Source organism: Chironomus tepperi, unplaced genomic scaffold, assembly GCF_022539635.2.
Source record: "Chironomus tepperi strain 1889 unplaced genomic scaffold, CSIRO-AGI_Ctep_v1 contig_196, whole genome shotgun sequence".
Taxonomy (NCBI): Eukaryota; Metazoa; Arthropoda; class Insecta; order Diptera; family Chironomidae; genus Chironomus; species Chironomus tepperi.
In genome coordinates, this window is record NW_027226318.1 from 1,268,962 (window position 1) to 1,296,788 (window position 27,827).

Sequence of the window (27,827 nt, forward strand, 5' to 3'; positions counted from 1 at the left end):
AGAGATTTCCTTAATAAAAATACTCAAAATAGTCAAAGTTATTCAATGAAATAGTGTGAGTAGCGGTGAGAGAGCACGGCAAGAAGAGAGAATGTTATTTTAGTCAGTCTTCTCGGAGCTTTTAAAGTGTTAAGATGTGAATCTGTTTTGTTCCGTGTTTGTTAAAAATTATTAATGATTATTGTCAATTCAATTAAACTTATGAATAAAACAAAGCATAATTAATCATAAGAGTGAATTAATAAGGTGAATAAAAAAGTGCTAAGAGCAAAAACATAAAGAATAAATGGAAATTAATTAAATTAACAAAAAGTAGAAAAGAAGGCACACAAAAAAAGAAGAAAATAAAGAGCTGAAACAGTTCAATAAAGAAGTTGGAAGAGGTGCCTTGAAGTGTGCAAATTATTTTTCCTTTGCTGAATATAAAAAAGTTTTTAAAAAAGAAACAATATTTCTTCATTCATATGGATAAACTAAAATTTATTTCGTAAGCTTGATCAGTTAAAAATCCAGCGAAAAAAAAAAGTTAAAGAGAATAAGTAGTTACGGACGGAGAGAACCAATTCAAAGGTAAGAGTCAAAATATTTCGGCCATAAATTTATCACAAGTCTGGAAAAATGAAAAAAAAAAGTGGTATAAAGTATAATATATTCGCGAAAGGCTCTTTGTGTCTGTTGTTTTGTACTGCTTGCTGTTAATACCTTTATGTGCAGAAAAATGTCTATGACTCTTTTTTAATAACCGGTTTTATTTCTGTGTGCGCGCAAATAATAATAAGAAATAAGTAAAAACTCTGTGGGGACTTCAATGACTGCAACAGCAATGAGATTTTATAACTTTTAATTCATATGTACCTCTAGCATAGTTAAGAAGTTGCTTTTTTGCATACCTATCGATTGCCTGCTTACCTCATGAAAGAAAACAGCATCGAGTTAGTTGAAAGTTATGTTAGCAGTTGTGAGCTGTGTAAACATTTATTTTTTAAATATTTTAAATATGTGTCTCAATAGAGCAAAATTGTACAATAACAATAACGTAATGACTCTACTTTTTAATATACTATTATTTCAAACGACTGACTTCTTATTACTCATTCATATATTCATATTTCCTTATTATCTCAATTTGAATCGAAAACAACTTTTCTTGCCTGCCTGCCTGCCTGCTTGCCTTTATTTTTGCCTGACTCGGTTTTGTCTCATTGCTCTCTTGTCCATTATTAAATGAATTTAATTAAGAAAAATTGTTAACTTGCCATCTCATTATGGATTCATATTGAATAATGAAAATTTATAATTAATTCCCAAACATCCCAGACAATGACTGACTTTATGAATAAATATAAAAGCTTAAGCATGTTTATTTTAGTCTGAATTTATTTCAGACCATCTTCTTGTGAGCAAACATGAAATTGACAATTAGTTTTCTAATGTGGATCGTTCATGTCTTTTTTGGATTGTTGCTAGTGCTGTGTGACTCATTACAGACCTCCTAAAATATCATGAATATTAATTTACCATAAAAGCGCACCTAATGTGACGTTGTAAGAGTTCCCAGTATCACTATCAATAGGGGGAAATTTTTCATGAATCATGGATGTCTTACATAAGCGAAAAAATTACAAAAGTCCTCGTGTTATTGATCGAGGGACTTAAGCGCATTTTTGTCCCAGCGATCAGTAATTGATTAATAAGTCACTTCCAGACCTCAAAAACAAGATCCAGTAGGATTCTAGTCACTTCCTAGCCCACGAAATGAGATCCAGTAGGATGCAGTTTATTTCCCGACCCACAAAACAAGATCCGGTAGGATCCAGGTCACTTCCAGAACTAAAACACAAGATCCAGTAAGATCCAGGTCACTTCCAGACCTAAAAACTAAGATCCAGTAAGATTCAGGTCACTTCCAAACCTAAAAACCAAGATCCAGTAAGATCCAAGTAACTTTCAGATCTTAAAACAAGGTCCATATAAAACTTCCACAAATTTAAGAACTTAATCATTTAACGGATTTTCATAATTCAAAACTCATAACGGTCAAAAAAAATTCAAACATTGTTCAGTAAACACTGAAAAAACATCGACAAACATTGAAAAACACTGTAAAACAATGAAAAAACGTGTTGTTGTTTTTGTTGTTGTTGTATATGAAAATGAAAAACTGTTAATTATAGTATTTATGCGTTGATTTGAAACTTCAAAATGACCGATAACCCAATAACTTGATAGAACGAAGCTATTAAAACAAACCAGAGCTCTCTACAATGTCTAGTTTTTGAGATCTCGCGTTCCAGCCGACCGAACAGACGAACGAACAGACGAACGAACGAACGAACAAAGTGTCTTATTAAGCTACCTTTTTGAAAAAAATTTCAAAAATGCGCTAAAAATATTGCAAATAGCACAGACTGAATGAAAAGTCATTTTTGACATAATGAACTACTTAAGAAAGAAATCTTTTAAAAATATCTCATAATAAATAATATTGACACAACATCATCTCGTCAAATGGCACATAAACTCTTTTTATTCGCTAATAAATATCAACATAAAGCAACATAACTGCAACTTAAAGTAATAAAATATTTAATGTTTTACAGCATACTGTAAAGTGAGTGGATATCAAATAAAAATATGAATTTTTTTATATTTATATAAAAGACAAGGAAAAATTTCTCAAAATCTCCTCATAAAAAATACATAAAATCCAATTGTCTCAAACTACTTTTCTTCCTCTTAAGACAGCACATATTTGTTACAGACAATAGATTGTCCATTTACTACAGTAGTTAATTTCTTTTTATTATAAATTTTTCTCACATGATTGGGAAAAATAGAGATTGCAGCAACAAAAACTATATTCAGTAACACAAAAAACATGTCGAATGACTTCAATCATTGAGTCACAGTAGAAAAATTTCTACTTTAACGTGCTGAATTTTTCATACTTATTCACATTATTTACACAATTTATTTGGCAAAAGAAGTACAAATAGAGGAAAAGATGTTCGACAATGTGTATAGACTTTAGTTGCTGTTAGGTTCATTGTGAGTGTCTTACTGCTTAATCTTAGATTTGCTACAAAAGAAACTAGAATGAAAATTTTGAAAAATAACGGCCAAAATTTGAATTTTATGCTGCAAAGTTTGATTCTTCAAATTGATCTAGTTAGTCCAGGAAATAGCAGACAGGATGGAACACGTTCCCAATATCTCATTTTCACTCTTCATTCCATAATCCTCAACACTGATTGATTCCCAATTTATAAGCACTTAAATTGATCCATAATTCAATATCGTCAAGTGTATCTCACATGATCACATCAAGATAAAACAGTACAATCGGCTTAACATCACTCGATATCCATCGTCAATACCTCGTCATCGTTGTTCCCCCCAAAACAAAAAAATATTGTTTTATAAACAAAGGAACTGAAATTCCAGCGAAAACTGAGCAATAACAATAATCGAAAAAAATGTGGTTCGGATTTATCGTCCCCGCAACATGACAAGACAAGTGAAAGAAGGCGGCTGTTGTTTATCGATGGGAAAGTTGACGCGCATACATACGATAGTTTTTTTTTTTTTGATTGTATGTATTAATCATCACCCAAACAATATTTTTGCTGCTTCTTTCTCTCGCGACGTAGCCTTCAAAATGAAAGTTTTACAAAACTTTGGAATGCTGAACATTATTTTGTGTGTGGACAGATGATGATAATTTACTATGTGTGTGCAAATTGAATTGATTGATCGTACGCATGAATGGTACATGTAAAGCAATTATTTTTTGTTTAGCAACTTGAGGATTAACGTTAGGAACAAATATAAGAAAAATTAGCAACGTTAAAATAATGGTGGATATACGAAAAATTAACCGTTTTTATTATCGATTGCGTTTCACACTCTACAAGCGATGATAATTGAATTATTAAGTGTCTTTCTATGTCTTTCATCGCTTCTTCACTCTTAAAATCTTAGATGATCTATATATGCAGCACACAATGTAATTGAAATAGATATGAGATTCTTTTTTGTAGTATTAAAAAAATGAAAAACCGAAATAATCATTTCACTAGGTAACCTAATTTTTGTTGTGTATATCATTGAATTGATAGAATGGCCGTGCTCTAAAGTAACAAACAACAGCAGCAGCCAGTATCATAAGAGAATATAAAAGTTGGAAAATAAAAGAAAAAAAATATTTTTTTTTTTTGTAAGTCGTCTATTGTGTCAATGAAAAGAAGCAGCAACAGCAGCAGCAGCATTCGATGCCGTAAAATGAGAAATAAGAAAGAATGTGAGGAGATGAAGAAGAAGAAGAAGTTTTAGTCACATTGATAGCGCATCGAATTTTAAACCACTGACTGCTCTACTCACATCTTTCTGTGTGCTGTGTTCTTCACTGTTGCAATCCGGATTTCAATGAGACTATTAATGTAAATTACTGGAATCTCTTGAAGGCACTTAATGCTATGCCTTTGTATAAAGCGATCCTACATCGCAATCTTGTGCGCGAAAAAAAGAGAGATAAAAAAAATGTCTATAATAATAATGTAAAGTAAAGAAAATGTAGAGCTCTGTTTGAAGTTCAAATTATGTAATTATGCTTTACTACGGCTAAATCAGCGGCACATCCGTTCTCTTACATTCTATCCATCCATCCATACCTCTTTCGCTCTGTACATTCATTCTGCCATTAAAAAAGCACAATAATATGTTTTGATTGATGTACCCATAATAATGATGCTTTTGCCTTCTCTCTTCTTACTTCTTTTACTTTACGTTTTGGTCACATCTTGCCCAACAATTAATTTTCTTCTTTTTCTTTGCATTTTACAATATGTTTATGTGTGTCGAATTGCGTCAATGCTTTTACTTTGGTTCTTTCTTCTTTTCTACTTCCAATACATTTTTGTTGCTGTATTGTTGCTACTTCTTTGTTGATTAAATGATTTTTTTAGGTTTTCTTATTTAATATTAAAATGAATTTAATGTGAGTTATATCATAATGCCTCATAATACTGTGTAAAATTGTAATTTAGAGTCGCAAAATGTGCCAATGGTCATTCTGTGAAACTTATTTTTGGAATTCGAATGTAAGAGAGACTTTTAAATGCATAACCTCAAAAATAGTGACTAATATGCTTATCGGAATACTAATGACATATTGGATGGAGGTCATCAATAAGTCAGGTCTGTAGATTGACATCATTAAAGAAATAGGAGTAATGAGAGGGTCTGTGTAGCTTTGCATCCATAATTGACGAAATTACAGAATTTACCCCAACCAAACACCCACCACCCTCATATATGCTAGATATTTTCTCATGCCTTAAGCTTACCAGATTCAGCATTTTTGGAAAATATCTATTAATACCTCGTTAGCACTTTTAGAAAGTTTGGCCTTGTCTGGAAATAAAATGTAAATTTATTCATTGGCAGATGTGTCATAAAATTTATGCATATTTAGACAATATATCCAATAAAATCTAACCAAATTCATCAATTGGCACACTCAAGACAAAATCATAGCTTAATGATCTATAGAAATTATTAAATATTCAGTCATAATAGCATAAACGGATGAAATAGAGAAGATTGAGACATGGGAAAAAATTAGCGACACTTTTAATTGATTGATGACAAATTGACTGTAATTGTTCCTCATTTCTCTTGTAGTTCGTTATACAATCATCCTGTATGTAGGCATGAATTTATTACATGTCTGGAAATGTAATGAAAAATGCATGAAATTTCTATTTCTTGATGGTAATTTCATTAAAAATTCCCCCTATTTCTACTATGCCTGTGTATAAAATGTTTTTATGGACTATATGAGTATTATTCTTTATTTTATCCACTCTTCCATGCTTCATGATCGCGTCTTACCTCTCTTTTTTAGCTACAACATTCATTTATTTTATTTTCTACCGTAATGTACGAGAATTTTATTTTAAAAAGTAAAAGGTCAAAAATAGTTAACACAATAATTTTAAATATTATGCTGATCAGCAACCTGGAAACGCTGACTGCTTTGAAAGTAAATTCTTTTTTTTTAGTCCAAATATCCGATTAAAATTGTAATTTTTCACACAAAGATTCTCGCTACTGATGAATTCTGTATTCTTTTTGTTTTGTACTCAAATGTCGATGACCGAGAGTGTTAAATGCTGATTCTCATTTCCACTGATTGATTTTAATCGTAATGAAGATACACAGGAGTGCCAATGAGTCTTATTATTTTTATTGCAATGTTTTTTCAACCTTATTTTATAAAGTTTATTATTGGGTAATGGATGGTCAAATTAACAGGCAGATTTGCATATTTTTAACTGTAGTTATATGCACGGTAATTTACTGAATTTATAGTCATGAATATCTTTGACAGCTTCGTGTGATCGGTGGGGTTTTTTAAATGGTGTATGGAATTTCTGAGTTTCGTGCTGGAATTTTTATTTATGCTTGACTTAGAATCCGTATGGGAAAATTTTTTGACGGTTCTGAAAAAACCAGCAATAGTTGTTGGATATTTCCAATTCCTGAGCGACATAACTTCGTACCACGACACGTCACCGCGACAGTTGTGTGGTGACAAAACAAAATTCCTTCAATCTAAGCTAAATGATTGATGTTCGGAACTATGGCTAACCACTAGATCCATCAACATTCCTTTCAAACCACAATAAACATTCTAGGCAATTAATTTTAATCTAAACCCATTAAAACCCCTTCCAAAATTGCCAATAACCGTTTATAAAAATGAAAATGCTCTTGGCACACTCTGATTAAGATCAAAAATATTTTAATTATTTCCCGAATCTACTTGATGGTTAGAAATTTCAAAAGTACATAAAAATAAAGGCTTTAATTAAATTAATTTCGTAGTTTTTCATCATGTTCATCAAAAATTGCTTCCTCATTGTGCGATGCGTGAAAATGTAAGATCTATTACTTGTGTAGACATAACATCAATAAAGTGAATGATCAAGAAGAAGGAATAACGAAAAAAATAAAGGAATAAGAAGAATTATTTTTCTTGACCGTAGCGTCGATGCCATATGGTCTAATTTTTGTAAATGTGATGATTATTATGCAAAAGATATTTTAAAAGACGCACATTGAATGCCGCGTTGTATATACCGTTTCTGATGTTCGTTATTCATCTTTTCTGCACATAGAAAAAGAGCAGCTAATTATAATAAGTAAGTATGCTTAATAATAGCCCCCGTTGAAGCATTACTATGATGTTCTGTGAATGATATTAATTAAAAAAACATTTTTAACGTTACACTTAATAGCTATAGATTTATCTACCTACTCTACTTCTTGTTTATGTATTTTTACTTCTTCTTATTATTAGAATATATCCAAGCATAAAGAATAAAAAGAATTAAGTTAACTGTAGGATGAATAAAAGATAGCCATCCATCTATCTATGCTTATGCTCATTTTTTTCTCAGACTGAAAGCGACCTTTGATAGCTTACCATAGTTATTAAATCCATAAAAATTGAGTTCTGTACTGTGCATTGCATAATTACCATAACTATCAATTTGTTAGACAGACAAGTACCATACAATTTACTACTGCTACTTTAGTTTGTTTACCTTTTATAAATAAATAACTTCTTCATATGTGCTTCATTCCAAAAAATAAATAATCGCTCATTTCCATGACTAAAATGGATGTTTTTTGTTTAATTGAACTTTAAAAATAGCGATTGAAGAAACAAAATGAAAAGCTAGGCGAAACAAAGAGTTAGGAAAAGAAATACATAATACATTGCAATTACTTCCGTTCTCAGCATCCAAATAAAAATCATCAACATTATTCAAACTTAATAATCATCACGTCTATTTTTTTGAATTTTTTATTATCTGCTTCTTCTTCTTCTCGCGTGAAACACTTTGAATGTGAGTGATTTTATTCCTCATTGTGTAAATCGAGTGTGTTGTTTTGGTACATAGAGGAGTTAATGCAAAATAATGGAAGCACGATGCTTCAACAAATCACTCGCTCGGTTAAGTCGATTAAAGCGCAATTTTACTGAAAATTTAGTTGGAAAATCATCATCAATTGAGTTGTTTGTAAATATATAAAAGATTTGGATATTAATGGTGATGGTGCGATGGATGTTTACACCTAGTAAGTGACAATTGATGTTGCTATTTCCGGGAAAATTAGTTGTTGAATGATTTGTTACGACATGTTTGCTTATGGGGTGTGTTTTGCCATCTAATTCAAAATTTGGAAAGAATCTATGCTATCTAAGAACTCCAATTAGTCATTTATGATTCAATCACTAGACTGCAATTCTACTCTCGTGATTCCACGATCCAAATTAGTCAGTTTCTTATCAAAATGCTTAGCACGAAATATTTCTCAATGATAACTTGATTTCATATCCCGTGATAAAAATTAAATAGCAGAAAATTCTATCTCACGACTTGTGAGTCATGAACATTATTTCACGCTTGAATAGTGCTCAGTAAAGCACTCAAACAAGTCCTTGCTAATGTAACAAATCTATTTATTAAGCTAAAATTCTTGAAATATCTAATTCATTAATGCAGACACATTTGTAGTGTTTGTTTACCTTGCTCTCAAATATTATTATGAATTGGCCCACTCAAGCTAGTCAATAAAGCAAATAAGAGAATTTTGCTATTGAAAAATGCACTAAAAATGCTGTATATAACTTACAAACAATAATAAACTTGCCCTTTAGAAGGCTTAAGACTTCCATTCAACATCAATTTTCATTCATTCATTCATATGCATTGTAGTATTGCCTTTATGCATAATAATAAAATTGTATTAAAGGTAGAAACTGAATAAGATGAAGTAGTAGTCAATATAATATGTGAATTAGTCATATGTGAGTGTAAATAATATGAAAAGAAGAAGCAGGCAGGCAAGCACGAAAGAAAAAGGTAGATATTGAGAGCCATAATAGTAAGAAAGGCAATTATTTCTGACATTAAAACATTTACCATTGCATAATTGTTATGCTTTACCTAGTCATTGATATTACTTTACATTTCTTCTTGATCGTCTCGTCTTCTGCAATATATAAAATATGTATGTAGCTAAATATTAAGCTGCTGATGACTTTGTCGTTTCTCTAGGTAATTTTATGCACAATTTATTTATCGTTTAAAAGAATTCTATCAACTTCCACATATAGCAGGTGATGAGAAAAATGTGAAGTAATTTCTTTTAAAGTTTCACTTATAATTAATTACAATGGAAACATATTATTCATCACCATAATAGTCGCATATATGAAAGTAAGTGTTATGCAAAATGACAGTGCCATACGATTAAGTATTTCGATTCATATTTCCATAAAAAGGAAAAAATATAACTTAATTTGATTTCTAGTATTTAATTGGCAAATGCACGTTCAGCAAGAAATTTTTATAATATTAACTTAAGGTGTTAATTTGCGAATATGAATAATTTTCTTTGTGATTTGCTCACTGAGGGGGTACACAAGTTGAATAAAATGTGGTAATTTAGCCTACTTTTGGACATAACTTGCAAGTGTTACCAACAGCGAAAATGCGGCAATAGTTGGTTAGGAAGTCGGGTAATCGAATTAAAGGTCTCGGGTTAGATTTCAGGGAAAAGTGTAGTTAAAGTCTACTGTAGTGTATTTACGACACACAAATGGTGGCTAGGTATGTTGCATTGATTTATCCTGGGTCATGCATGAGTTGGGAAAAATCAAAACATCCATTGGACTAAAACCGTCATCACGACAGAACCATCTTCATGTTCATCGCATCGAAATCAATATTCATTCATAAAAAATCTTAATTAAGTTGTAATAGCCTGTGGCTAGGTCTCTTAAAATTGAATTGTAATTCATGAAATGCAGAAATAAAATATGACGAGTTACCATACCTAGGGTACAAGTCTATGTAACCTAATCAATCACATTTGATCAGTTCTGCATTCTTGTACCAGACAAATATATCCAAAGTATCCTAAAAATCGCTAAATTTCAAACTTCAAAGCCCCCTTAGATTTTTCACAACGAAATTTTTCAGATTGCAATCGCAAAGTATATCAAATTACAATACTATTGAAACAGTTACACTTAATTACTAAAATAAATTATTTTCTCACTAACTGCTATGATCATTGTGAGCATTCCTATAATTTTTTGTTGGATTTCCAAATGAAATTTTATACGCCATATAGAAAATTATTCGCAGCTTTTTCTGTTCAAAGCTGTTACAAAATAGCAAACAAAATAAAATTAAGAGAAAAGAAAATTCTGTTAGAATTTGAGGTTTTCTTGCTTAATCGTACTCAAAACTGTAAAATGAATTTCGTAAGAGATATCAAGGTGTTATTTTTAGCGCATTTTTGAAATTTTTTTCAAAAAGGTAGCTTAATAAGACACTTTGTTCGTTTGTTCGTTTGCTCGTTTGTTCGTTTGTTCGTTTGTTCGTTTGTTCGTTTGTTCGTTTGTTCGGCTGGAACGCGAGATCTCGAAAACTAGACATCGTAGAGAGCTCTGGTTTGTTTTAATAGCTTCGTTCTTTCAAGTTATTGGGTTATCGGTCATTTAGAAGTTTCAAATCAACGCATAAATACTATAATTAACAGTTTTTCATTTTCATTTACAACAACAACAAAAACAACAACACGTTTTTTCATTGTTTTACAGTGTTTTTCAATGTTTGTCGATGTTTTTACAGTGTTTACTGAAAAATGTTTGAATTTTTTTGACCGTTATGAGGTTTGAATTATGAAAATCCGTTAAATGATGAAGTTCTTAAATTTGTGGAAGTTTTATACGGATCTTGTTTTTAAGATCTGGAAGTGACCTGGATCTTACTGGATCTTGGTTTTTAGGTCTGGAAGTGACCTGGATCTTACTGGATCTTGGTTTTTAGGTCTGGAAGTGACCTAGATCTTACTGGATCTTGGTTTTTAGGTCTGGAAGTGACCTGGATCTTACTGGATCTTGGTTTTTAGGTCTGGAAGTGAACTGGATCTTACTGGATCTTGGTTTTTTGGTCTGGAAGTGATCTGGATCTTACTGGATCTTGTTTTTTAGGTCTGGAAGTGACTTATTAATCAATTACTGATCGCTGGGACAAAAATGCGCTGAAGTCACTCGATAAGAACGAGTACTTTTGTAATTTTTTTCTTAATCTACATTATTTATTGCTCAATATGCTGGATTTGTAGCAACGAGTCTATTTGCGCATATATAGTTGAAATCTTAATCCCAAGCAATTTACGGAAATTTGGGATATATTATACTGTAAATGGATCTAAATCGAAAATCTCGAGGACTTATGCTTAATATCTTACCAATTATCTTAATATGTTACCTATAAATATGTAGTTTAATCATGTATTGATCTATTTGAGTCTCAGCATATTAATCATTCTAGAGAATTTACGTCGTGTCATTGAGCAACAGAATTAAAGTCCTTTTAAGGTGACTTGATAAAAATATTCAGAAATTACCATAGTAATTTAAACAGTTTTGCGTAATTATATCGTAGATTGCAGTTCCCCCGTAATAGCTTATTTTGAACTCGAACGTAAACTATTCTTGTAAACGAGATTAATTTATGTAAATTTCATGAATAAATTGATTTTAATGATTTTATAGGCGCATGAAAAACGTTGCATCTACTAAAGTTGGAAGGAGTCTTGTCTTGTTGTGTACAACAGATTATATTGCACAATAATGATGCTCTGTATAATCTTTACACATGTTTTTAAATGTCATTTAGTTGAAATTCGGCTATTTTAATACATATTGTAATAATTATAGTATGAAGAGCTGCTGATGAAATATAAAATGTCAAAACCTTCGCTTAATTGCGTCTGATAAATAATACTGTGATTTAATGGAACTGTTGCTTTTGTTAATCACTAATACTGAAAGCATGGTCACTCATTTAAGCTCCTCAGTACTAATTTTTAGGGTATTATCATTGAAAGTAAAGTTTTAAGCTTTAAATGAGTTGAGAAATGCAGTGCAGCATGTGGCTGGAAGGTAATCTCTAATTTTTTTGCATTGAATCTTATGAAATATTTAGTAAATCAGCCTTGAGTACACTAATTGCAGAATTTCAAATCAATCACTCGACGTATTAATCCAGACATGCAGTTACTTGGTCGCTAGTGCCTATCATCAATAAACAACAGCATTATCTTCCAATTTGTCAAATAAAAATTCAAATTAAAACAGCTTAGTCTAATTTTATAGCTATATCTACAATTTACAGCTTTTTAAAATCACAGTACAGCATGCTGCACAGTCATTGTTATTCAAAGTTCCGTATTAAAAGTAATTTACTGATTATTGTCAATAAGCCAAGCCATAAAATACAGAAATTCAATTTAAATTTTATTTTCTAATACGTCAATTTCTCAGTTAATTTTAATTTTCATCTAAAAGACACAAACAGCGTGAATAAATTATTGTGATGCGAATATCCATATCCATAAAACAATTTCAGCATTTCAAGTCATAATATCTCGATAAAAAAAAAATCATATGTGAATGAATCATCATCAATCACCTGACACAATCGATCATTTCTTCACTTTTCTCATTTCTTCATTCAGATGATTCCATTTGTCTTATTCAATAATGCATAGTAAAATTATTATAAGCAAAAGTGTTAATTTCTGAACTCAGGCGTGTCATTATTGCATGAGTATCATCGCTGCTTTGCCCATTATTTCATTTAAAGACAACAACTTCGTCACACTTTTGTTTTTACTTTAAGAGCTAGTCAGAGTCACTTATGAATGAGTTTTAATCGATTTTAAATAAATGAGTTGGTCAATGAAATCAGAGTGCTGCCTTCTCAAATTCGAGTTTTCGACATCAGATTGCCGAAAAATTCAAGTTATTTTAAAATAAAAATTTACGTTACGAAGAAAATTAAAAGAAACGGTCAAAAAGATATCAAATATTTTCAACTGTCAAAATATATTTGAATTTTATCGAAGGTATTTTTCAAAAATTAACGGTCATCGTTCTCGTGTCCACACCCGGGGTCGTTGAAGTGCGTACTTGGTCCATGATCATGATTAGAAAAATGCTGAGATAAGATGAAGTTTTTAACATATTTAAGAAAAATGATCTGCTATAATTCAAAATCCGACAATATTTTTCCTTCATCTTTGATCTTGGCTTATTACCCATGAAGTGATCTCAGCATACTACAATATAATGTACATATATATGAGAAATAAGTACATACATCACAACAATAATTGTAATTTAAATCTAAATGAAAAAAATTTTACAATTTTTAGGATGAAAAGGCAGTTTTTCTTTTATTTCTTCTACTTCTCAAAGTCTTTTCATTAAGTTAGTGTCGTAATTGTATTTTATGTTGTTATACGGTTCATTTGGTAATCGAAGATATAGAAAAATAACAAAACAAGTAAATAAGTACATTTTTTTGAAATGAAATTTCGTTAATAATAGTTAAACTATAATTTTTACTCAATTTTCAAATTGATTTACATGATTGATTTTTTTTCTTGTTGCAGTCAGTCTTAAAACGAGATCTCTTTTGTAATTTTTTATCTTCTATAGCTTTTTACTTCTTTTCATGATCATAAGCATTCCATGCATGCATACAGCATTAAATTATTTCATGTTTTATGTTGTTTTTCTCAAGCTTGCATCGCAGCCATCAACAAAAAAATGGTTTACTTAAAAGGGAAGTAAAGAAATTAAAAAAAAATTACAAAAGTCCTCGTGTTATTGATCGAGGGACTTAAGCGCATTTTTGTCCCAGCGATCAGTAATTGATTAATAAGTCACTTCCAGAACTAAAACACAAGATCCAGTAAGATCCAGATCACTTCCAGACCTAAAAACCGAGATCCAGTAAGATCCAGTTCACTTCCAGACCTAAAAACCAAGATCCAGTAAGATCCAGTTCACCTCCAGACCTAAAAACCAAGATCCAGTAAGATCCAGGTCACTTCCAGAACTAAAACACAAGATCCAGTAAGATCCAGGTCACTTCCAGACTTAAAAACCAAGATCCAGTAAGATCCAGGTCACTTCCAGACCTAAAAACCAAGATCCAGTAAGATCCAGTTCACTTCCAGACCTAAAAACCAAGATCCAGTAAGATCCAGGTCACTTCCAGACCTAAAAACCAAGATCCAGTAAGATCCAGGTCACTTCCAGATCTTAAAATAAGATCTATCTTATAACCATATAAAACTTCCATAAATTTAAGAACTTCATCATATAACGGATTTTCATAATTCAAACCTCATAACGGTCAAAAAAAATTCAAACATTGTTCAGTAAACACTGTTAAAACATCGACAAACATTGAAAAACACTGTAAAACAATGAAAAAACGTGTTGTTGTTTTTGTTGTTGTTGTATATGAAAATGAAAAACTGTTAATTATAGTATTTAAGCGTTGATTTGAGACTTCTAAATGACCGATAACCCAATAACTTGATAGAACGAAGCTATTAAAACAAACCAGAGCTCTCTACGATGTCTAGTTTTCGAGATCTCGCGTTCCAGCCGAACGAACGAACGAACGAACGAACGAACGAACAAAGTGCATTATTAAGCTACCTTTTTGAAAACAAGTTTCAAAAATGCGCTAAAAATAAATTAAAGAAAGCTTGGAAATGGAAATTATGAAGGTTATGAGACGAATGGAACGATGATATGAGATGAGAGTAAATTAGTACTTTTATACTTAAAAGTATGTCTACCAATGTCATAAAAATATTTTTTTTTTGTGCATGCATTCGACGGATATGTCTGACGACTTGTTGCAACTTCGCATAACTTTTTTTTGTTGAAAGTGAAAATCTTTTTACCTTCAAAGAAGTAAATATGAAAACAGGTACTGACAATGATGACTTTTTTCGCAATATATGGAATAGTTGTTTTGTGATGATGATGAGTATGGTGAGAGATAGGAAGATAAACATTCGCAGTGTTGTTATCTGAGCATTTACCTCAATGTATCATTTGTCGTGTCAGGTTTTCAAGGATTGAAGTATAATGATAATCTGGTAGAATTGATGATTCTCAGTAGCATTAGTCGTAAAAGATAAGATCTTTAAAGAATCTGTATTTATGCCTTACAAGCCACCTTTTAATGAGTATCTATAGCAAATTGCTAGTTATAGAACAGCGATTCTTGCGTTTTTATTGCTTTTTGCATAGTTTTCATCATTTACGGGATTTAATTTGCTTCGACGAGTCTAAGTGCTTTGTATGATCTATAAGAATCTCCAAATGGTTGCTGTTTTAGTACTAAAAACTAGATTTGTCTTTAGATGACTACGAAGGTACCGCAACACACAGATCAGTTAAACTTAATGAGTTACGAAACTTTCAGCAGTTGTTCAAAACTTTCAACAATCAATGCCACAAATTACAGCCTATATTTCAATTCTGTCTAAATGCAGCTCATAAAAATGATAATGGCAACTTCCAATGGTATTGAAAGCTAGTCTGAAATTCCCAAGCGTCATAAATAAATCAACAACATGAGTTTATAAATCACATATTAAGTAATTAAGTGAAATAATTGTTGTGTCTGTTGCTATTATATTTTTCTTGCTGATCTACATTAATTTTATGCATGTTTCTTTCCTCTCTATCGTGTACAACAACATTCTTTTGTGTCACTTGTGCTTATTTGATTATGAAAGCATTCTTTATTATCTTTTTCCTGTATAATCACCGCCAACTAGTTTGTTTGGTACTTCTTTCATGCAATGCATGCTGTGATAATAAATAATCAACCGCAAATTAATGCAAAGTAATCTTTGTTGAAAAAAACACTTTTGTAGCATGCTTAAGAAAAAAAGATCTTAGTGCTTAATAGTTTGTATAGTAAATGAAATTATTAGATCATAAAAATTAAATTGGTGAAATTTTGTTATTTATTGCACGATGTGATAAATACCTAAATGGATAAATTCAAAAGAGTCTCAATTAATAGATCAATAAACTTCCCTCAATATAATCAATATCGCATGAATGTTATTGTACCTCACAAAAATTGTATACATACTTTTTTTGCTTCGAGACACCACGGCGACTTTCTTATTTAGCAGTGAAAAATAACAATTTTTATTGTTGTTGTTGCTGTGCGCTTCACTTTTACTTTATATTGTATATTTGCGATATTTCATTAAACTTTCCATCATCATCGTCACCATAAAGAGCCTCTCGTGCTTTTTTCCCGCTTTACTTGATTTTGACAGTAAAACTCTTCTTCCCTCTCTTAACTGCTGCCTAATTTCATAATTGAAAAGTCACAAAAATATACAAAAAAAATGGAAATTATTAGCTAAAGATAAAGCAGCTCGCGCACAAAAATAGCAGACACAAAAAAATGAAATAATTTAAATTCGTGAAAATGGTACAGTCAATAAATAGGCTTAGCCATGTGCGTACGTATTCATATAGACTTGATTAATGTTGATAATTATACGGTATTAGGAAAAATGGAAGTAAAAAATTATAATAACTTGCCGTTTTAGATACAATGACGGACAGCAGCATGTCAACAACAAGCTCAAACGACTTAAACTCGCATCATGGCATTCACCAAGCGAAACGACTGCGAACGATAAAGCTAAATCGCCCACATACGGGCAAAAACCATGCAAATCTCACTATTGGCCATCCATTAATGTCATCATTTGGATTTACATTGCGCGGCGGACGAGAATTTGGAACGGGATTTTTTATATCAAATGTTATGAAGGGCAGTGAAGCGGATATAAAAGGACTAAGATCAGGCGATCAAATAATTCGCGTAGGCAATGGTACAGGAATGTATCGTGTCGACGATGCTGTGCATAAAGAATTATCACAATTTATTGCAAGTCAAAACCGTTTAATTCTCAAAGTTAGAGGTGAGTAATTTAATACATTTTATTCTTAATGACATCTTCCTTATTTAACGAAAATAATGGGGTGGGTCGTTCATTAATGACGTCCAGTAAGACTGAGATTCTTAATGGTGTAGCGCTTTTGTCATGCTGGTTGCTAGAATTCAATCATGTAAAAGATTTTCCCAAATTTCGGACATCATTAATGGACGACCCCAAAGAGAATTCGCTGCTTTTAAGACCCAACCAAAAAGACATGAAAAAGCAATTTTATATTCCTTCCTGTCGCTTAAGAGTTGCTCGAATTGAATGACAAGATCCATTAGAAATGTGAGAACCACTTTTTAACATAAAATTCAATAAAATGTGTACTAATGATAATCCATTAATGTAATTATGAATTGTTGAGTGATTGAAAAATTTATTATTGAAACGTGCTAATGTTCAATACTCACCATAAAGACACTGCTACCGATCTTTCCATTTAGGGGCCGTTCACTTATTACGTTCGCTTTTTAGGGGGGAGGGGGGGTCTAGGATTTTGTAACAGCCTCAACCAAAAAATTTTTTTTGTAACGACATTTTGTAACAAGGGGGAGGGGGTCTAGAAATTCGTTTTTTTGCGTAACGTAATAAGTGAACGGTCCCTTATGGCATTATTAGCTGTTGAATGCCACAAAGCAATTTTTCTTATACGTTTTTTTTATCGTGCAATGAAGCTTACTGTGTTTTATTGGATGTGTGTTTGTGGGGGTGTTCATAAGTGATTGTAGATGGATATTTAGATTTATGGACTGATGTTCTGGTCTTTAAAGTGATTCACAATTCTTCTCATACACGACACATTTAAATCACATTTTTGTGTACCACGGAGTGCATATTGAAGTTTGCGGACGTCATTGCCGAACAAGCCCTTTGTCTAAAGAGAAAAAAATTATCGAAAGTTGGAGTTATGATAATCAGTAATTGTATTTAATTAAAAGACTTTTTGATTGTATAATTATAGGGCTATTATTTCATACAATTTTATATTAAGTACATAAACTACCTTGTTTCCTCATCGTTCGTGTCATCTTTCTTCTTATTCATCTTCAACTTAATTCACCTGTAATTTAAGATTGATTAAAAACCTATTGTCGGTTCCATAACTAGTCGAGTGAAAATATCTTTTTTTTATGTCAATTGGAAGAAAAATTGCGCAATGATGTGTAATGTGTTAAGCAATTGCTGTCTATCTCTATCTCACTCTTTCTAATTTAGTGTTTAGTGTCATTATTCTCTCTAATATAATAATATTTCGACATAATCATTCTTTTTTTTTGCGCCACAACTACTGTGTGCTGCATTATTTTGTACAATCGCGACAATAATTTTCGAGTGTACAGTGTAAATTGACATACAAAACAAGTAAAGAAATTTCTGTGAATTGACATATTTTGCGGTGTGCCGAATTTTTAATGGATTTCAATTTATTGAAATGGTATTAATGGTGCTTTGTATGGAATTGCAGTCATTCCTGTTTGTACTAATTGAAATTTTTAGTCAAGCGTTTATGAATTTAATTTATGTGGCCGGTTTATCGAGTACCTATGTAAATTTTGAAGTTAATTGCAAAATTCAAGTGAAATATCCATGCCATACTGGATTGAAGGTCATAGTCCGAATCGCCTGCTTACTACCTGTCCCATCAATATGGAAACATCCCATATTCCCAGAAATACAATCAAAAATAATCCAAAAATCGAAATGTCATGCCTTAATTTCACAAAAATACACATCCGTAAAACTATAGATTCTTTAATTATAGAAAACTTAATGACTTTACGGTAACATTCATGCGTGTGAAACCTTCCGGCAAATGTACAATGCTGATTGCCATTTCAATTTGCGAATTTTATTGGGATCACTCATATTTCAGGTCAAGTGATCTTGATATAATTGAATTAAATCATAAATGACTTGAATTTAAATCCCTCGCAGCATATCCGCAAAATACATTAAATTATTAATAGGAATTTTTATTAAGTAGACAAAATGAGCATAATTAACCCATATTTCTGCTGTGAAAATACGCCAAAAATGTTCATACTCGACTAGTTAGTACTTAGAAACCGGTGTGTAGTGTGATTGTTATTCTATTGTTATTTTTATATTTATTAAATAATCTCTCATTGCACCAATGTCTCCTTTTGTCTTTCGCTGTGTGTAATGCCCAAGTTACAAATTTTTTCTCTATATTGTGACATTGTTTTGCACTAAGCTAAACTGCTCGATGGGTGCAATAATTCGAAATATTTTTTGGCTTTGCGCACGTACATTATGTGTCTCGGTTTGGTGATTACCAAAAGTTATTTTTTGGATATTTTATTTTTTAATTATCTTCAATTCTGTTTGTGTTTCATTGAACAAAATGTAAAGGTCCATCCATTGATGTTAGATGATTAGTTTTCTATTGTTTCAAAATCTAGATTCAGAAGTCGATTGTGCTTTATATTGCCCGTCATATTGAATTCGTTCAGTTTTGAGTGCTTCTCTTGACATCCTATAATAAGAGAATGAATTGTTTGTTTTGGATTTGTTCGGAAATGACGTCCTTGGTGATATTTTGTCTTTAAGAGTTCGGACCAGAATGAATTTTTATATTCCCACCGTTTTCACGTTCGATCGGTGTCAATCCAAGGAAGAACTGATTAGATTTTAGGAATGGCAAAAACGTTTTGCCGAGGATTTAATATGGGGCAAAATGGTTTTGCTGGATTTAAAACTTACGAAGTTCAAATTTTGAACTTTGGTTATATTTTAAATCCTAAATTTCCGTTAATTTTCATTTTGATTCAATTTTAATTCTCAACAAAAAAAAATTGTGAATAAATCTCGATTTCTGACAGATATCATCTCCGTACGACCCCAATCTATTGTTTATTAAGGAAAAATCCATTAGTCGCTAATTTATTTACCTCGACTTCTTTGAAAAATGCTTTAAAAGAGAGATGATTGTGTTATTGGTAAATATTTAATTTGAGCTAATTTTTGAGCGATCGAAGCATCGCAAGCAATTTACTACTTTATTGTATATGAGGACCGATGAAGGCCATATGTGTAGTTTGAAGATGCATGGGAAAGTTTCAAGTTCCAAGAAGAAACAAGTTGTTGAGTTGTTGTTTGTACACATTTAGATTAACAGTCGCCGCTTAACTTAAAATGGCACATTGAGTTTAACTTTTAAATGCGCTTCGCAACGCCTTACATCATATGGATAGTGAAATAGTAATAAATATATAATAGACTCGAAGGAATTAAGATTACGAAGACGAGGAACTAGTTTATTAACTGTTTATGCCTTTAGAACATTTTTGCCATACATACAATATATCTAATGCTGCAATATGCTAATGAATATGATTTATGAGTACGATAATCTAAGAATGTTAACTCATTCCACATCCTCTGAGCATTTTATGCATAACAAGATGTGATGTTAAATTTATTAAGTCAGTTATTGAAAGGTTGTAGAATATCAATGAGATTTAAAATCAATACATACATGCAGGCATCGTTATTGAATATTTTTCTAGATCAGCGTTCTATTCATTAGTAAAACTTCCCGCGGGTCTTAAACAGCATTTGTGGGGTTGTTCATTCATGATATACTGCAATCAGAATGTTTTGACACCTAATAAAGAACATTGGGATAGAAAGAGGAACGAGAGGAATCAAAACTGCTATAGATATCATAAGTGAACGACCCCATACGTAATCTAACCGCACAAGTAGTCATTAAATCTAGTTTACAATTTTAATTGTTGAAATCCGCCTCCAAAAACTTTTCAACTAGCCAGTTACTTAACATGCATTGGCATATACCTTAATAACTCAATCTTGTCAGAAGATTTTGCGAATTATTTAACCCAACCTTGATATTTTGATCAACAAAAGTTAAACAAATGAGACCGTGCCGAACTGGAATAGTTTAGATACGATAGCATAATTCCATTAAGAGGAGTCGTTAAGTGATGATGTCTATTGTTAAGTGAGGCTCTCCCTGTTTCTCGAAGACAATAGCATCAGTAGGAATTCCAAAAATCCCATTAGTATATTAACGTCATTAGTGAATGACCCCCAAATAGTGTCTAAATAGAAAAGACAATTACTTCCATCATATATCACAATTTGTAACATTTTCCATCAATCTCTTGCGTCGCTTTTAATAAGTACCATTAAAATCACGTTTTGGCATTGGGTAGCTATAAAATGTTCGCATAAAGACATTCAATTCATCACATCTTTTTTTATCCGATTCTATCAATCTTAATTGCTTTTTTCCCTTCCCTCTCTCTCTTTGTTTTCGCCATATCACGTTTTGGGTCGGAATTAATTGGAATTAAGTTCTTGGCATTCAATTTAATTTTAATAATATTTTTTTTTTAATATTTCCTCAGGTGTTGGAATTCTTCCCGTCAAAGAGTAAGTAAATTAATAAAAATGTGAAATGCCCAAAATCAAGTCTTTTTTTCTCATTAGGAAAGCCACTGATCCGTTAACATGGCATGTTGTTCCTTCTCAAAACTCATTACCTTTTACACAAGATGAATCACAGACATCAAGAGACGTGCGAATATTGCTTAATGTTGCTCCACATACAAAGCTTGGCTGCGGGTAATGGATGTAGAAAAGGTTATTAATTAATTTAGTTAATTTTTAATCCATATTTATTACAGAATTTGTAAAGGACCTGATTGGAAGCCTGGGATATTTGTACAATTTACAAAAGAGAATGGAATTGCAAAAGAGGCGGGCCTTCAGCCTGGCGATCAGATAGTTAGTTGTAATGGAATAGACTTTAGAGATATATTATTTAGTGAAGCTGTCGCAGTCATGAAATCATCGTCAGTTCTGGAATTATTCATTCAACCTGGTGCCGGTTTAGACCTATTTCCGAGTGAATCTAGTGGATATAATTCAAGTGCAAGTAGCGTAACAGGAGATCAAAGTCCTTGTTGGAATGAAGCAGCTAAGAGACTGAGTATTGTACGAGAGGAATCAACAAATTCAAATGATCGTAATGGAACCTTTAAATTAAGATCTAAAATGAAAGATAAGCCATTACATGTGGAAGTACCGAAAGTTCCTGCCAGTTATATTAAAAATCAAAATACAAATCTCAATAATATTAATAATAATAATACTAATAATAATAGTAACAGCACTGCAAATACGACCATAATAAAATTAACAGAAAATGGGCCTACACTCATTAACAATACAATGATACCAGGCCTCTCAAAAGGCTACAATGAAACAAGTATTGGGAGTAATAACAGAAATAATGAAAACGAAACGACACCAAAACTTGATCCGTCGAGAAAAATAGCAGACATATGTTTCGTATCAAGGCAGAATGAGACAAAAATTGTGACAGTTGAAGTGCATCAAAGTACACAGAATGGAGGAACTCAATTGCAAGCAGTTAATGGTAATATTATTAAGGCTGCCAATTTAGTTAATGAAATTAGCCGAGAAGAGCACGAGTCAAATTCATCCTCTTCAAGCAGTTCGTCCCTTAGTAGTGCCATTAGTGATGAGCTAAAGCGTCGAGCGGAGGTAATTAAATTAATTATATATTTATCGGATTTTTCAAATTTGAAAATAACCTAAAATGTCGCAAATTTTAAAAATTATAAATTCCGTTAAATCAGCAATCGTCAATCATTCAATTTAATTAACTCGTATGTCACGTCTTATTTAAATGTTTACAGAAAAAGCTTAAGGAACAGCAACAAAATCAAGTCATCGACACCAATCAAAATAACAACAACATCATTAATAATAATGCCAGCATCAACAGTAATACTCAGATGCCATCATCATCAACAGCCACAAATCAAGAGCAACTACCTCAAAAATCTGCACCGTCAAATAACATGCACGAAATTCTCATGGATGAATTTAAGAAAGCACACAAGAAAATGTTCAAACATGGATTTGTCGAGAATGAATATCAGCAGCGAATGACCGATGATGACAGAAGCGTTACGCCAACGACGGCAGCATTAATGAGCAAGCTTGGCAATGTTGAAGTGAGTTAATACGAAAGAACAATTAGTATTTTCCTCTAATTTAGTTATTGCATAATTTAAAAATAATCACATTTACCGCAACTCGTGACTTTTTTGCCTCTAGCTTGCCCTCATATTCTATACCTGGATTCACAAAAATTGATAAGAAATGAATTAAAAAAAGGTAGAATAGAATTTTCATCGTGGTACAAGTAAATTGCGGTTGAATGACATCTCTAACATATTTCATAACTTTATAGACCACATCTTACTAGACGCATAAAAAGTCGTTACTTCAGATTTTTAAATTCGCAAAAAAAAGCTTTCGCAATCGCAGTAAGCTGAGATACACACAAAAAGTATTGTTTTAAGCTACTCAAAGCTTTTTCTAAGCGATAAAAGCTACCTGTAAATTTATTTGTTTTATTTCCCACAGCTGTTTGATGAGAGAATCGTTTGCTTGCTCAATACAGCCACAAATTTCTCTTAAACAAAAATTATGAAAAACAAAAATAATATTTTTCACACAATTTTCTACCCGTCTGTTCAGTCAGACAAGAAACATTGTCGAAACAACAGGTGCAATAAATCTAAATAAATAATAAATAATTGCACACATATTAAAGTTGTAATAGTCCTATTGTTATAGCTGTGACTTTAAAGTGTGACAAAATCTAAATGAGCAATTAATTTAGGCAACAGAAAAGTGACTTAAAGCATAGTAATCAATTAAAAACAAAAACAAAGCGGGGAAAAAAAAACATGAAGAACTTGTCGAAGCCGATCATTTCAATCTGTACATATGAGGTATGAATGCTTGACATTCTTGTAATGAAAATCAACTTGTCATTGATGGACATAGTAAATCAATTACTGATATCATATCTTGTTATCAATTACAATGATGTCTATAAAAAATCATAATGCAAGTGTGATAAAGCATTTATTAAAACGGGACATAAATCCGTGTTTGTTTTGATGTGGTTTCAAACGCTGATTTGCGGTAGAAATGCTCTTGATGTTATCAGTTTGTACATATTGACGTTTATGGAGTGAATGATTCATTCGATAACTTTATTAAGGCTAATTGGCGTAATTAATTAAAATTTTCATAGTAAACAATGAATGCCACTGGAAGTTCAATGAACATTTCAAATTTTGAAAATCCGTTAAATTCCAATTCAAATTTTATGAAGCTATTCAAATTTCAAAAGTACGTTAAATTTCTATTGAAGATCAACGCCTACTATATTTCACTTCCAAAGACTTCTTTTAGTCATAACTTGAAATCAACTAGTTGAAATGTGAGACATTTAGATTTATTACCTCCAATATTATTCTTTATGGGCCATAAACGCTTTTTACGCCTTAGTCATTTATTTTTTTGCGAAATTAAACGTCATAATAATTTTTTGCACAGCAATGAAAGTTCCAAGCGTTAGATTTATTATCAAAAAAAGATGTAGATTCTGTACAAGTTGAAGTAATTGCTTCGTGATTTTTTGTTAGTTGAACGATATCATGATTTTTGGAAGTAAGAAAAGAAAAACAAATCATTAGTGGAACGTAAAAATCAGCAACGCGATGAAACATTTCGTGCCTAACTCACAGTAATATATATAAGTGCAGTTTAACATTGTATATAGAAATAGATCAGCTGAGAAATATTTCGATTGTTACACAGTTGTGCTCATTCAACGATTAAACTACTTTTTAATAATAGATACAAAGGAAGTCATGCAAAAAAATTGATATTTCTTCCAATTTTCTGTTAATATGATAAATGAAAAAGTCGTGTTCTTCCTATAATAATCAATAAAGTACAGTAGAAGTCATGACAAAGTTCCACAAAACTTCTTATGCAAATTATTCGTGACTTAAGTCTTAAAAGCTATTTAATGTGCACGAGTCCTGCACTTTCGTGGACCGGACAATTACCTTAGGTCGCAGACAACTCATTGCAATATTAATTAATTTTTTTGTGCATATTCTATGCTGTAATAAATTTTTGAATTATGATGTACAACACCGGCTGTATTTCATGTCTACAATAGCCACGAGATGAAAGTTACTCAACAGTGCAATGAATTCGCGTTGCAGACATTGTCTGTGGCTAATTTTGATTATTAATCCTTGTATTTTAGTGGAAAACTTGTGTAAATTAGTATGTGCTAATAATGCATAACTTGTTAACTACTGTGGCTGATTTGATTGAATGATGCTAAAAGTAAATTTCAAAATTTAACGGTCGAAAATTATTTAAATTTTATCGGTCAAAAATTATTTGAACTTCCAAGATTTTTTGAACTTCACTGGAATTCTTGAAATTTGACTGGAAAAATTCAAAATAAATTTCAACGGATTTCTTTAAAATGTTCATTGAGCCCAATCAATTTCTATTTTGTTCCACAGCACTCAATCCATAATAATTAATATCTGAATCATTCACCAAATGCAGTTATAAAATGCGCATAAACATTACCAATTATCTGCAGATTTACTTTTTTCTACTAATTAATCTCAACGCTTGCTTCTTTATCTAATCTATTAATTTTATCGGGCTTTTACCTGCTTAAATTCCATCGAAAACCTAAAGCTGTTACTTAATAATCATTGAATCATGATTTTATGGATTACTGATATAAATTTCTATTTCTGCTGGTCTTCAAATTTATTATTAAAATCAATTAATCAATCAAGGCTTTTTTGAGTACTTTCCGCAATCAATTAAAAACTTTTACTATTGCTAACATTGTTCACATTATGTTGAAAAGTGATAGTAACAAAAAATTATGAGCATTAACATGAAGTAATGAATGCAAATAGTTCCAGACAAGAAGTTTCACTTTTCTTACAACATTATTTCCCTTTGTACTTGATATTGTGCTGTAAAATCATGTTTTGCAATGTTGTTGTTTTTTTGAGTGAGGAAGAAGCTAGTTATAGACGAGTTGATGGGAAATGTTAACAATTTAGCATTCAATTGAATTGTTTTAATTAACACTTTTTAATTTTTTTATTCGTCAGGAACGTCAATTGGAGCTGAAGAAGAATGGAACACCGAGACTTATCACAAATGGAACTGAGAAGAAGAAACCAGCACCATTGCCTCCACCTGTAAGCTTTACTTTATGATGTCATGTGATAAATGGAAATTTCCTCATGTCATACGTGCATGACTATATGTGCAAAAATCTCGGTATCTTTATTGTCTGTTTCTGAGTAGAATCATAAACAAAATCAACTTCCCGTAGTGTAATTAACACAATTAAAGTTGGTTTGTCAGCAATTCCGACTGTAAATTAATTAAAAGAAGTGAATATTTAATTTCTGGAACATGTTATACTTCCGATTTGATCAAAATCATTGATTAATGTGCTTAGTCCCAGTTGAAGCTTATTTTGAAAATTTAAACTGAGCGATTTATCCTAAGATTTAACTTAATCTTAGGATTTATCTAAACCTTATATCCCAGGAACATATGAATGCACAAAGTAAAGTCATTTATATTAAAATATGACTTCATGCAATGAGAAAATTTTCCATCAATAGCTGCACAAGCTACACACTCTAATTCATATGAAAATTTCCTATCAATTACAGAAGAAATTCGATAAGCAAATGTCAACACCGAATGTGAAATTCAATGAAGCAAAAGAGCCGTGGACACCACGACCAGACTACGATTCGCCTCAAAGCACATTAAATAGATTACAGACTGAACTACAACATCAACAACAACAACAACAAAAAGGTACAATGAGTAGAATATCATTGCAAGAATTTTCAAAGGCGAAAGGCGATGTTGCTGAAATGGAATCAATTGAGTCATTTAAGTTAAATTCACCGGCATCAAAAATACCTGCACCACCTCCAATGTACTTTCAGACGCAAGCTTTTGAGCCAACGACATTGAAGAAAGTGCAACAGAAACCTGTTTCTGTCATAGTTAGTTCATATAATAGCAATAAGAAGGAACCAGGCAAACTTGATTTTGTAGATAATACAAATATTTTTGATGAGAATGCAAATGTTGATATGTCAACGCGACTCAAATATGAACTTGAAAAGACTTTATCGCGATCTAATTTACGTAGATCCTTAGTAAGTGATTAATTGGTAACTTTGGGTATTTTTAGCGCATTTTTCCGTGTCAAGGTCAGTCAGTTTGTATCTGCAATCTGTTTGATTGCATTAACTTGATTCGGGCAATGCTTGAACTTTTAACGGACAATCTGAAGGGCATCAAACTATGTTTTTGCAATTTTCAAAATTTTTCTGGTCGTTATTTTTTAAATATTTTTTAATCGTTATTTTTCAATCATATTCCTAAGTATTTTAATAATAGTTCTGGAAAAGTGCGCTCACTGCTATAATGATTGATTGAATACTAATTATGGAAATTCATATTTTCAGGACAATATTTTAAAGCCAGATTCAGAGCCATCATACGAAACGGTCAACGATCGTCACATTGCTCAAATGCCGAAGAAACATGAACCGTCCACGCTGAACGGAATCCTAAAGAATGGAACAAACAAAATGAACAGCAATACCATACCTAAAAATATATCATTCGATGATAACTTAAAATGAAAATGAAATTAAATTACGGAAATTATTTTCTTTTGATCTTTTTTTATTATTATTTCATCTACAATTAATTAATTAATTAATCTTAATTGATTTGCTTTCTTATTAATTATACAAAAAATATGCATTAAAAAATCTTTAATTTATAATTCATTCCATTAATCTATGCATAGTAAGTCACGATTATTACTATGTAATTAGTGAAGATTAAAATAATTTCATATTTTTTTGAAGCTTAATGTAACTTAATCAATAAGTTTTCAAAATTCTTAAAAATAAAAAAAT

General features: G+C 31.4%; 1 protein-coding gene across 1 annotated transcript; it reads left to right on the top strand.

Moving 5' to 3' along the window:
• The first annotated feature begins 121 nt into the window (after positions 1 to 121).
• On the top strand, positions 122 to 27,728 carry LOC139089903 (putative uncharacterized protein DDB_G0292292). Its single transcript, XM_070639541.1, has 9 exons — positions 122 to 570; positions 16,540 to 16,917; positions 21,333 to 21,357; positions 21,415 to 21,549; positions 21,612 to 22,494; positions 22,650 to 22,970; positions 25,977 to 26,066; positions 26,553 to 27,053; positions 27,366 to 27,728. The coding sequence occupies exons 2-9, from the start codon at positions 16,545 to 16,547 to the stop codon at positions 27,543 to 27,545; spliced, it is 2,508 nt and encodes an 835-aa protein (XP_070495642.1). The 5' UTR covers positions 122 to 570; positions 16,540 to 16,544; the 3' UTR covers positions 27,546 to 27,728.
• The last annotated feature ends 99 nt before the right edge of the window (positions 27,729 to 27,827 follow it).

Excerpts from the sequence above, each read along its gene's own strand:
- LOC139089903 (XM_070639541.1), top strand. The coding sequence starts at position 16,545 with ATGACGGACAGCAGCATGTCAACAACAAGCTCAAACGACTTAAACTCG. Across the intron at positions 21,550-21,611 it reads CATACAAAGCTTGGCTGCGG|AATTTGTAAAGGACCTGATT; the intron begins GTAATGGATGTA and ends TATTTATTACAG. Across the intron at positions 26,067-26,552 it reads CAGCACCATTGCCTCCACCT|AAGAAATTCGATAAGCAAAT; the intron begins GTAAGCTTTACT and ends TATCAATTACAG.